This window comes from Elephas maximus, chromosome 1 (assembly GCF_024166365.1).
Source record: "Elephas maximus indicus isolate mEleMax1 chromosome 1, mEleMax1 primary haplotype, whole genome shotgun sequence".
In the NCBI taxonomy this organism is placed as follows: Eukaryota; Metazoa; Chordata; class Mammalia; order Proboscidea; family Elephantidae; genus Elephas; species Elephas maximus.
The window spans coordinates 220,653,518-220,666,573 of NC_064819.1; the positions used below are offsets into that span (position 1 = coordinate 220,653,518).

At 38.0% G+C, this 13,056-nt stretch overlaps 1 protein-coding gene across 6 annotated transcripts in view; it reads left to right on the top strand.

Moving 5' to 3' along the window:
- The window catches only part of TAB2 (TGF-beta activated kinase 1 (MAP3K7) binding protein 2), an 85,474-nt gene extending 73,425 nt beyond the window's left edge, over positions 1-12,049 (top strand). For 5 of the 6 annotated variants that reach the window (XM_049904894.1, XM_049904725.1, XM_049904811.1 and 2 more), the window contains 4 exons: positions 5,940-6,100; positions 6,613-6,706; positions 8,016-8,096; positions 10,107-12,049. In XM_049904894.1, coding sequence (XP_049760851.1) covers positions 5,940-6,100; positions 6,613-6,706; positions 8,016-8,096; positions 10,107-10,249 — 479 coding nt within the window. In that variant the 3' untranslated portion in view covers positions 10,250-12,049. The remainder of the gene's footprint in view (positions 1-5,939; positions 6,101-6,612; positions 6,707-8,015; positions 8,097-10,106) is intronic. The other variant, XR_007519762.1, reaches the window with a different exon arrangement.
- Positions 12,050-13,056: the final 1,007 nt, after the last annotated feature.

Below are 13,056 nucleotides of genomic sequence, written 5' to 3' on the forward strand. Positions count from 1 at the left end.
GAAGCCAGCACAGCCTGTACAAAGCAAGGCCATGGTAGCTCCATAGATACATCTAAACTCCCTGAGGGACCAAATTGCTGGCCTGAGGGCTGTGGGGACCATGGTCTCAGAGAAATCTAGCTCAGTTGGCATAACAGTTTATAAAGAAAATGTTCTACATTCTACTTTGGTGAGTAGTGTCTGGGGTCTTAAAAGCTGTGAGCAGCCATCTAGGATACCCCACAGGCCTCACCCTGTCAGGAGCAAGGAAGAATGAAGAAAACTAAAGACACAAGGGAAAGATTAGTCCAAAGGACTAATGGACCACGTCTAACACTGCCTCCACCAGACTGAGTCCAGTACTACTAGAAGGTGCCTGGCTACCAGCACTGACTGCTCTGACAGGGATCACAATGGAGGGTCCCTGACAGAGACTGGAGAAACCCTGAGAGTATGGAGCCCGGACACCCTTTCAGCACAGTAATGCAGTCACTCCTGAGATTCACCCTTCAGCCAAAGATTGAACAGGCCCATGGAACAAAACAAGACTAAAGGGGCACGCCAGCCTTGGGGCAGGGACTGGAAGGTAGGAGTGAACAGAAAAGCTGGTAATAGGGAACTAAGTGTTGAGAAGGGAGGGTGTTGACATGTCGTGGGGTTGTTAACCAGTGTGATACAACGTGTGTACTGTTTGATGAGAAACTAGTTTGTTCTGTAAACCTTCATCTAAAGTTCAATTAAAAAAATTTTAAAAACTTGTTTTTTCAGCAGCTGCCTGTGTTTGGTAAACTCCCCAAACCTTGTCTGAAAATATCTTTATCCACTCGTGTTGTTGTTGTTAGTTGCCGTCGAGTTGGTTCTGACTCGTAGCAACCCTGTGTACTACAGAATGAAATATTGCCCAGTCCCGCGCCATCCTCACAGTCATTGCTATGTTTGAGCCCATTTTTACAGCCACTGTTGAGGAAGGTCTTTCTCTTTTTCACTGACCCTCTACCTTACCAAGCATGATGTCTTTTTCAGAAACCCTGGTGGCATGGTGGTTAAGAACTGCGGCTGCTAACCAAGAGGTTTGCAGTTCACATCCACCAAGCGCTCCTTGGAAACCCTATGGGGCAGTTCTCCTCTGATCTGTAGCGTTGCTATGAGTCGGAATCGACTTGATGGCACTGGGTTTCGTTTTGTTTGATGTCCTTCTCCTTCATGATAACATGCCCAAAGTATGTGAGATGAAGTCTCACCATCCTTGCTTCTAGGGAGCATTCTGGCTATACTTCTTCCAAGACAAATTTGTTCTTTCTTCTGGCAGTCCATGATATATTTAATATTCTTCGCAAATACCATAATTTGAAGGCGTCAGTTCTTCTTCTGTCTTCCATATTCAGCATCCAGCTTTCACATGCCCTCACGGTGACATCTTTGCTTTTTAATACTTCAGAGAGGTCTTTTGCAGTAGATTTGCCCAATGCAAAATGCATCATTTGACTTCTTGACTGCTGCTTTCATGGGCGTTGAATATAAAATGAAATCCCCTAACAACTTCAGTCATTTTTCCATTTATCATGATGTTGCTTATTGGGCCAGTTGTGAGGATTTTTGTTTTATGTTGAGGTGTAATGCATACTGAAGGCTGTAGTCCTTGCTCTTCATCAGTAAGTGCTTCAAGTCCTTTTCACTTTCAGCAGTCAAGGTCATGCCATCTGCATATCACAGGTTGTTAATGAGTTTTCCCCAAATCCTGATGCCCCATTCTTCATACAGTCCAGCTTCTTAGATTATTTACTCAGCCCACAGGTTGAATAAGTATGGTGAAAGGATACAACCTTGATGCACATCTTTCCTGATTTTAAACCACACAGTATCCCCTTGTTCTGTTCAGACGACTGCCTCTTGTTCTGTGTACAGGTTCCTCATGAGCATAATTAAGTGTTTTGGAATTGCCATTCTTCACAATGTTATCCATAATTTGTTATGATCCAAACATTCTAATGCCTTTGTGTAGTCAATAAAACAGAGTTAAACATCTTCCTGGTATTCTCTGCTTTCAGCGAAGATGTCCATCTGACATCAGCAGTGATATTCCTCATTCCACATCCTCTTTGAATCCAGTTTGAATTCTGGCAGTTGCCTGCCAATGTACCACTGCAATCACTTTTGAATTATCTTCAGCAAAATTTTACTGGTGTTGTGATATTGTTCAATTATTTTTGCATTCTGTTGGATTGCCTCTCTGGAATGGGCACAGATATGGATCTCTTCCAGTCGGTTCACCAGGTACCTGTCTTCCAAATTTTTTGGCGTAGACAAGCAGGCACTTCCAGCGTTGCATCCGTTTATTGAAACGTCTTGTTTGATATTCTGTCAATTCCTGGAGCCTTGTTTTTCGCCAGTGCCTTCAGTGGAGCTTGGACTTCTTCCTTTATTACCAAGAATTCTTGATGATACGCTAACCTCCTGAAATGGTTGAACATCGACCAATTCTTTTTAGTACAGTGACTCTGTGTATTCCTTCCATCTTCTTTTAATGCTTCCTGCCTCGGTCGATATTTTGCCTGTAGAATCCTCCAATATTGCAACTCAAGGCTTGGTTTTTTCTTTATTTCTTTTCAGTTTGAGAAATCCTGAGCATATTCTTCTCTTTGGTTTTCTAACTCCAGGTCTTTGAACGTTTCATTATAATACTTCGTCTTCTCAAGCCACTCTTTGAAGTCTTCCGTTCAACTCTTTTACTTAATTTTAGCTACTCTGTTCAAGAACAAGTTTCAGAATCTCTTCTAACACCCATTTTGGTCTTTTCGTTCTTTCCTGTCTTTTAGTGGCCTTTTGCTTTCTTCATGTTTGATGTCCTTGATGTTATCCCACAATTCCTCTAGTCTTCAGTCACTACTGTTCAGTGCATCGAATCTATTGAGATGGTCTCTAAATTCAGGTGGAATGTACTTTGGCTCTTGTAGATCAAAAGAGTATTCATCCATACTCTGATAATTTAATTATTTTCACTTAACACTTTGAACAAATCATTCCATTTTTTCCTGGAATCTGCTGTTTCTTATCTTTCTTCAATTTTGGGAAATTCTCAGCCAGTATGTCTTTGAATTTTACTTCTCCTCCATTCTCTTTGTCGTCTCCTTCTGGATATGTATGTTTTAGATATGTATGAGATCTCTCAACCCCTCCTTCCTGTTTTTTCTCACTTATCTCTGTGTTCTTAAATCTGCCTTCCAGGTTGCCAAGAGTGTCTGACTATAATACACTATTTATTTGACTTTTTAATTTCACTATTTTTTATTTCTAGAGGTTGCCTATGGTACTTTTTCAAATCTGCCCTTTTATTGGTACAGTCTTTTGTTATGGTTTTGTTCCTTCTGTTACCACTGTAATCATTTTAAACTTTCATGTTCTCTTTCAGACTATTTTATAATCTTTACTTTTAGGGAGCTTCTCTTCCTGGAGGGTTTTTTCTCTATGGATCCCATGCTCAACATGAACATAAACCATCACTGAGTCAGTAGAACAGCTAAAAAAAAGTGTTTAATTTTTTTCTGAACACATTTAAAAGAAAAAACCTAGAGCATTAATTTTTTAATTTTATTTGTGCTTTAAGTGAAAGTTTACAAATCAAGTCAGTCTCTCATACAAAAATTTATACACACCTTGCTATACACTCCTGATTGCTCTCCCTCTAATGAGACAGCACCCTCCTTCCCTCTGCTCTCTCTCCTCGTGTCCATTTAGGCAGCTTCTGACTCCCTCTGCCCTCTCATCTCCCCTCCAGACAGCAGAACCCAACACAGTCTCATGTGTCTTCTTGTCCACGAAGCCCATTCTTCACCAGTAACATTTTCCATCCCATATTCCAGTCCAATCCCTGTCTGAAGAGTTGGCCTCGGGAATGGTTCCTGTCTTAGGCCAACAGAAGGTCTGGGGGCCATGACCTCCGGGGTCCTTCTAGTCCCAGCCTGACCATTAAGTCTGGTCTTTTTACAAGAGTTTGGAGTCTGCATCCCACTGCTTTCCTGCTGCCTCAGGGCTTCTCTGTTGTGTTGCCTGTGAGGACAGTCATCAGTTCTGGCCGGGCACCATCTAGTTCTTCTGGTTTCAGGCTGACGTAGTCTCTGGTTTATGTGGTCCTTTCTGTCTCTTAGGCTCATAGTTACCTTGTGTTTTTGGTGTTCTTCATTCTTCCTTGCACTGCATTAAATTTTTTTTTAATGCTGCTTTAAAATAAAATAATAGTTCATTTAAACAAATTTGAAATGAATGCCATTTGAGACATACTGGTAGATGGCTGGAATTTAGAAATGAAGGAAATTATATTCCTCCTCTGATTTTCCTTTGCCTTGCTCTTTATTCCCTCTTTCTACCTCCATCTTCTCTTCTTCTTTCACTCAAAAAATAACAGCCCACATCCTCACACTTCTTTTAGGAGAATAAATGACTCTTAATGCAGAACCTCATATTTTAGAATAAAACTCTGCAGTTCAAATAAAATAAGCCATATTAATAAAAGCCTGACAAAACAATCTTGGTTAGGTGGGGTTGTGCAGAGACACAGTGGGTTTTGAACCAGGTCTACGTGTACCTCCCTAAAATACCTCCCTGCATTCACAGAAAATGTGTTAAAATGGAAGAAATGATTGCAGGATTTTAATATTTATTAGAATAGGCCATGGTTTTTAAAATTTGAGGAATAATGCCCTAGTATTTTTTTCTTTGAATGAATAAAAAAGGAAAATAACAGAGGGATTCATCTGTGAATTACATTAGCATCAGATATTTATTGAGAAAGATTATCTACTTTTTGAAGTTAATTTTGAAGTGCTTGAGCCTAATAACATCCCCACTCCAGGCAGTGATTCTGGTTCCTAAAATACACTGCTGGACCAGATGACCTGTGGTGCCTTTGCACATCATAGCCTTTTCCTTACTTTTTAGTATGTGTGCTGCTGAAGCAAGCACTTTTGTTTTATATTTTTGATTCGTAGAAATTTGAATGTAATTGAAGATGACTGTTCAGTATTAATGGAATCTGTCTAATCTATTTTACTTTTTCATTTTAATGACTTTTTCGTTTCTACAGGTTACATACCGTACTTTTCCAAATCTGCTTGTTTTCTCATGGTAGATCATCTCAAACTGTCTTTTTTATAGAAGTAGGCTGAGATTTCCTTATGTCCAGTCCACTATCCTAACATGAGACTTGCCTTGTCCAGGGATGGATCACAAAAACGCAAGACCGGTTTTTATGGTTTAGTAAGGTTTCTTCCCAAGTAGCTCGTCGTTCATGCTGCGAGATGGATTGCTTCTTTTGTTTCTTTAAAAGTCTTGGGGAAATATTTTCACAAGATGTGATCTGAGTATAAGAAAATATGAGTATTTGATTTATCTGAATAGCGTCGTTATTTTTACTTTGCAGTTTGCACCATTTAACATTAACATTTGTATGGGTTGAATTAGGCTACCTGTTTTATTTATTGCATACACCAAAATAGATTTGATCCGTTCCACATTCCCTTCTAAAGTATCTATAAAATTAAAGAGTGTTCATATTAGAATTACCTCATGCCTAGACCAAACATCTCAGACTCTTTGGAGTAGAAGGATTTGTCCTTTGGGAAGTTCAGATTTGAATTGAGTAAATCAGTTGACCTGACTACAGCCGTTAGAAAAGTAATAGGCTAAATAAAGATGCTGTCTTCAGCCATAAAAAGTGGGTTTATCCAAACCCTAAAAGTGAGTGACACTTGTCTGTTTCAATAATTGAAACAATTTTCAAGTTAAATTTTCTGAAATTTTGAATGCTCAAACTCACAGTATTCTGTTTTAATGTGGCTTTGGGATTCTTGGAAAACACTTGTTTATCACAAAACTATTCATTCATTTTATTTTGCCAATACTGCTTTTAAAAGGTTGACTGCCTAAAATGGGTGGTTACTCATGTTTATTAATGTGTATTGTAGCTTTATTGGTACACCAGAAGGCCAGGATGGAACGACTTCAAAGAGAGCTGGAGATTCAAAAGAAAAAGCTGGATAAACTAAAATCTGAGGTCAATGAAATGGAAAATAATCTAACTCGGAGGCGCCTGAAAAGATCGAATTCCATATCCCAGATACCTTCAGTAAGTCTTTCTCTAACTGTGGATGTCCTGTGTGCTTGAGCAGGAAAGAGGCGGGCGGCAAAAGTAGAAAGGCTTGATCTAGTTGTCTTTTTTTTAAGATGAAGAGCAGTTTTATTAACAAATTACAGGTATATAATTCATTAACCTTTGTAGCTCATATTATTTGCTACAACTTGCTTAGTCTTCTCAGTCTTAAAAATAATTTTTTCTACCACGTAAAATCTAGCCTTTCCTTAGACTTTTGAAAAATATTTTTTATCCCCAAGAGTTATAAAGGGAGCTGGACTTCAGTGACATCATTTGCCTGATAGCTGGGTCTTAATCTGCCTCTGTTCACAAACACTGGTCCACGGCCACCTCCAGGTCTTTCCTGTACAGCTTTTACATTGATCTGGTTTTCTGGAAATGCTCTTAAGTCACACTTTTCTGTCCGTCCCTTCTGCCAAACATCACTCTTAACTAATGACATGAGAATTAAATGCAGACCTTTCTTACGAGGAATTATTTTTCAGCTTGAAGAAATGCAGCAGTTGAGAAGCTGTAACAGACAACTGCAAATTGACATTGACTGCCTGACCAAAGAAATTGATCTTTTTCAAGCCCGAGGTAAAGTAGTCCAGTGCAGACTCACCTGAAATTCATTGTATTAATTTTCCAGTTCTTTTCCTGTGGCTGAAAATAAACTTGTCAGTCATAATCTCATTGTCTCAGAATTCTTGACTTTGGAGGCAGATCGTGCTAAAGAACTCCTGAGTTTTTATTTTCTCTTTCCCAAAAAATACAGTTATGTATTTGGTTAAATAGTAACTTGATAAATTTTGTATCATTCAAACCTACTTCAGTTATGTATTAAGGCAGTGATTAGTGTGTCTGATTGTTATCGTCAAAAGTATTGCTTTTATGTATTAGTAGAATCTGTTAAGATAATACTTAATGTTAAAATATAAAATTTACTCATATACCTTTTATCTCTTTCCCTTTTTTTCTTTTGCCTTTCAAGAATCATGCTTTTAAGAACATAATTAAAAAGGCACCTCCACCTCAATGGCACTATCTTATGTGATAAAATAGAGAAGAAAATAAATACTAGTATGGTTTATGCATTTCTAGGAGAAGGGTAATTTTTTTATACTTGAGGTATTAGTAACAAGCCATAATTACCTAAGTGTCGTAAAAAATGGTTACAATTTAATTCAGTTCTATAGACTACTAAAAGGGATTTTAATAATAGAAACATAATTCTAACCTTGGGAAGGTAACAGAAGTACATAAAATGGAGAAGGCAAGAAAGAGGAGCAAGCCAACAAAATACAAGTCCTTGGTCACACTCTAGTATATTCCAGAATCCACTAAACTCTGAAAGATGATTAGTTTTGTTTTATTTCATTTAAAATGTTGGTAATCTCTCTATCTTGAAACGTTCATAGAAAAATGCCATAATTTAACTTTGGAGAGAAAAGACAGAGTGCTGGTCTAGAAACTATGTGTAATCCTTGAACTTACTCCTTTTGTTTTAAAATCTGAACCATTACATTACATTAGTGTGAGGTTTTTCTGCTTAGCTGGGGCCAGACTATTCAGTTGCTTAAGTATATGTTTGATAATGTAAAAATATTTTTTAAATTATTAAATTTTAAGTTATTTTGACACATAGAACAGCACTCTAGTTCCAGTAATGTCTTAACACATTAATTTGACTTCTCTCCCGATTTACCACTTGCCTCTGCATATTAGTAGTGTAACAGCCTCAACCATTTGGGAAGTCTTACATGTAATTTTGAGATTAAAAGGGCTAAATAAGAGTGACTTAATTCATGTTGTGATTTTTTAGAAAGAAATTACTTGCTTTTTAAAAAATAAAATTAAATATTTTTGAGCTATAAACATTGATATATTTACTTTTTATATATTTCAGGACCACATTTTAATCCCAGCGCCATTCATAACTTTTATGACAATATTGGATTTGTAGGTCCTGTGCCACCAAAACCCAAAGGTAGTGTATCCATTAAATGTGAAAACTTACATTTTGAAAAATGAGATTTTAGAAAATTTTTATTTTTAGCCACCTTCTACTGTAGAAGTACTTCAGGCTTTGACTTTTCTTGGATGGGTTCATAATATGCATCCCTCAGGAGCCATTATATACTCTCCAAAGCAGCGAATCTTGGTGAAAAAAATTATCAAGTGCAAAAATTTGTATTCTTTAAAATTTTAAATGATGAGGAAGATGCCTATGGGGAGATTTATTTTTTCATAATTTTCCATAGTAAAAAGAAAAAAGAAATCCATTACTTAAAAGCTTTTTCACAAAAGATAGAAGCCTGTATGCTGTCTGTTTTTTGGGAAATAAGGAATCAGTCATGTTTCACCTTCAGGCTAAGATAAGGAGACATTACTTTCATTTACAGAGATTGTTAGTTCTTGAAATTAGTTCTGCCTCATGCACTGTTTTTTAACACCTAAAATGAAATGTAGAAATCACATGTTATCCTCTCAACCTGCCTTTCCCTTTTCCTCAATTCTGGTTGGCATTTAGTTTCCAGATACCTCTAATAAAAATATTTCAAGTCTAAGTATCAAATGAGATTGTGCAGATGTAAGAAACCCATTTCATTTAAAAAAAAATTTAGGCACCCTATTGATTGCCTTGTCCCTGGTTAATGCTCAGCCTGCTAACCAAAAAGTTGGAGGTCCAAGTCTACCTGGAGGTGCATTGGAAGAAAGGCCTGGCAATCTACTTCCAAAAATTAGCCATTGAAAACCCTATGGGGTACATTTCTACTCTGCCACACATGGGGTCTTCATGAGTCAGGATCAACTCAGCAGCAACAACAACAGTTCGCAGTTTGCAAATTAAGTAGCAAATACCACTCAATTTTAAATTTGGTATAAAAATTGACTTCCTATTTTGCATCTACTAAGTGCAATAGTTACTCTTTTAAAATAGCAGAAAAGATATTATTACCAAACCAGTAGATTATTTGGAATTTGCAAATACGCATTGCTTCAAGTTATAAACCTTGACAGGAAGAATTCAATAATGCATGCTCCTTTCACCTTAAACCTCTCAAAAAGTAATTTATAGGAACGCTATTCTAAATGTATAGTGGAACCCAAATAAGAAAGTCGTGTAAGTGTAATTTCATCTTAGAAACAACCTTTGAGGAGCATCATTATTTCATATACATATGACACCTCCATCCATTCAAGCACTCTAGAACACTGGCCTCGTAGAGCTGTGGTCACCTTGCAGGTTTAGGACAGGCTATTCAACGTAAAAGCAAAAAAGATGAGACCTAGAGGATATGTGATTTATGTGATTTACCTAAGATGCACAGAATACATTGAGTTTGTAACAGCCTCATGACTATTACATCTCTTCTCATGACTGTCCATCTAGTATTCTTCCTCTTACGCCATACTTAATAGGGTAAGAAATAAAGTAAGGTGGAATTTTTACACGAACTTACTTCTCCAGGGTCTCTTGTTGATACATAATTGAGACTTTAGGAATTACTTCTTATTTATATTTTGTGTTGCCCAAAGCTTACACTTTGAGCGAAGAGAGAACATTTAACAGAAACCACTGTTCCTGGTTGAAAACAGAAATGCAGACCCTATTTCAGTGGAAAACGAAGCTCGAACTTGAATGAGCCTTAAATACACTGTTGGCATTTTCACAGTGTTCGGTGACATTATGCGAAGCTTTGATGTTATTTGCATATGAAATTGATTTCCTTTTCCCCTGCTATCAATTGGAGAAAAGGATGCTCTTTTCCCTTTTAAGAAGATATTGAGGTGATTATATCCCAGAGGAAAAGTACCAGCTTGATAGAGGTTGATGATGGTGAAGCATGTGTCAGTTTAAACTAGATGCTTCCTTGGTTACGAAGCTGCCTCTTGCCATTTGGTACAGATAGTGTTTAAAGTTACGAGTACTTTTTCAGACTTGGTGATTTTGACTTCTGAAGTAAATTTTTTTTTTTTTTTTTGCTTACTTTAGATCCACGGTCCACCATCAAAACACCAAAGAATCAAGACACAGAAGATGACGAGGGAGCGCAGTGGAATTGCACTGCCTGTACCTTTTTGAACCATCCAGCCTTAATCCGTTGTGAACAGTGTGAGATGCCAAGGCATTTCTGAGCCAAAAGGCCCTATACCTTTTCTAAATCCACATCTAAGGTTCAAGAATCTAGTCCGTCAGCGGGGAAAAAGTTTCACTGCTACATAGGGTTTTGTCAAATTGAAGGTGTGACAAGATGGTGTTGTGCTAAGGTTAAATGTCAGCCCACAGAGCTAATAATACCTCAGTAGAATGTCACAGGCAGTGAAATCCACCACATGAAAGGTCATCTGCTGAAAGACTTGGTTGCCCACTGCCTGACCGTGGACAGTGTTACCAGTATCCCATCATGGATAACTCTCAGTATATTAATGCTTGGGTGTTCCCAGTGCCTCTTCCCCCTCATGTCACTACTGAATTTTGACAGGAGGAAGGAATAGAATGATGGCTTTCTTTCTTTTTAAAGCTTTTGGTGAAACACTACATACGTGAGGAAAAGGAACAAGGTTTAACTGTTAAAACTGTTTGCTGCCACATAGTGCCAACGGATAGGGGAAGGACTTCACACATCTGTGGTACTTTTGGCCTTGTCTTTGTCTTCCCTGAAAACGTCTTCACTTTGTGAAGCCAGCGTCTAAGGTCTAAAGATGAAAAACAGAGCAGCACGCATTGTCTGTACAAACGCCCAGTGAAACACCCCAGAGCCGCCTTACTGTACAGATCTCTCGAGTCTGCTTTAAGTGATTTCTTTGCTCCTTTATTATTTTCTTATATTTCTATATGTATAGTGTAATAGTCTTTTGTTAACTAATTTTCTTTTTTCCTTTTAGTGATTAAGCACGATCATGTCCCTTTTTACGCCTTACCTGAGAGAAGCAATGCCTTAAAATAAAAAAAGCATTAATGAAATGAAACTATGCACAAAACCCCTTTCCTCTTCTTCTTGTGTACCGGCCCTCACACGAGCCAGGGTTCTGTGAAGACATGCAGATGCTGCACAGTGGATCGCAGAAAGTAGTAAAGAATCGTGCCTCTAGGTCACACTCACACCGACTTCAATGGTGGCTGACACAATACAGTGCTTTGTCTTCCGCAGGGAAGCTTAAAACAGAACATATGTTTAACCCACGGACAGAGCAGCAAGGCGGAGCTGGCTTCATCTGCCTGGTGTCCTGCAGAACTTTCACAAGAGATGACGATTGGGGAAGTACAGTTTCCAAACCAGCCACAGCAGCAGTCCCCACAGCCCTTCTTATGGAGAGTTTAAATGCTTTACTGTTCTGACAGTCGGCTTCTAAACCTGACTTGGTGGCAGTATCATATGTATTTATAAAACAAGGCTAGCCATATTTAGGACAACTGAAGAAGAGCTGGAAAAGAGAAAAACAAGCAAACTTGAACACTGAAGCAACCTCAAGCATCTCTGTATTTTGATGATATATTTTTATAAGGAAAATAAATATTCAGAGGATCAGGAATGTATATAACAAAATGAAATCAAAAAGAAGTAACAGTATGCATTTAATAAAAGACAGAATTATGAAATTATATCAGTGCTTAGAAATGGGGCTAAGGGAAGTGCTGAAGTGTAAACTGTCACCCACTGTACATGTTTGCAAGTGGATGCTTTTAAATAAACAGGATTATTACAGGGGAGGTAGATGAATGCCGAAGCCTTGACTTCCAGGCTTTGCACTTCTGTATATGGAGAGAAATACGACAATCCTAGTTCATTAGACAATAGACCCAAAGCCCTTGCATTTGATGCATTTTGTTTTAAACATAGGCCTTGTTTTTCAGCTTCATCTGCAGTTCTATGTGAAGATTGATAAATCAGTTTTTACTTGTTTTATTAATAAAACGTAATTTGGATATCTTGAGTTGATGGTTTTGTGATTTTAGCTGGGTAAACTATCTTTGTAACAGATAAGTTATTTATAAAAATTAAAAAACTTATATTCTAATTTGCATTTTGTGACTTGTTTTTAAAGTTTGTGGGGCAGGAGATGATGTGTACCCACCCCAGCAGAACATTCCATGGTTTGCTGAAATCAGAAAAATGCACTCTCAGTGGGTTTCTCATGACCAGTTACATCCTGGCATTCGACTGCACTTCTTGGTTGGTTGGTTTTTTTTTTTTCTCAGTTTCCCCAGGCTGCTTTTTAACTGACAGAAGAAAGAACCACGTTTCAGCTGAGCCAGGAGAATGGATGTTGTTTTTGTTTTCATGGTTCGTTACAGCAGTTCCATTGCTGCTTGGATTTAAAAAGTGCCACCCGTTGCAGAAAACAAGTGTGATTTCTCGAACCGTTTAGCTGGAGGAGCTATTCAGTTAATTTTCGTACTGTCCCATAATGTGCAGGTGATGAGGATGGTGGTGTTTCCTTACAGAGAACTTCTGTATTCAGACTTTGCAGAAATTCATGACTCATTGTTCTTCTGAGCCTGAGAAAAGCAAGGCCGCATTTCCTCATCTCTTTATAGAGAAAGCTCTTCCTTGACTCTTCTTTTTAGATTTTTAGTGAGAAGGAAATACTCTTTGTCAAGGAATATGAGACCTGCACGTGTTGGTGGCCTAGAGATCACCTCCAGGAATTATGGCACAAAAGGTGGAGTCCACACGTCTGAGAACCCCAGACGGAAGGGTGGACTCATGTTTCTCATTACTAACCATCCTCAGGCACTCACGATCCCTGTATTTAAAAAAGAGAGAGAGGGGATTGACAGGTCATGTGAACTGGACTTGTCAGGAAAACTTAACAAAATGTCAGCTGCTGTCATAACTAGTACATTATGCAAAGATGTATTGCATGTTGCATTGCAATTTTTATGAGAATACTTTTAGAATTTACATTTTTAAATGAATCTGAATCTATAGTCTAACATT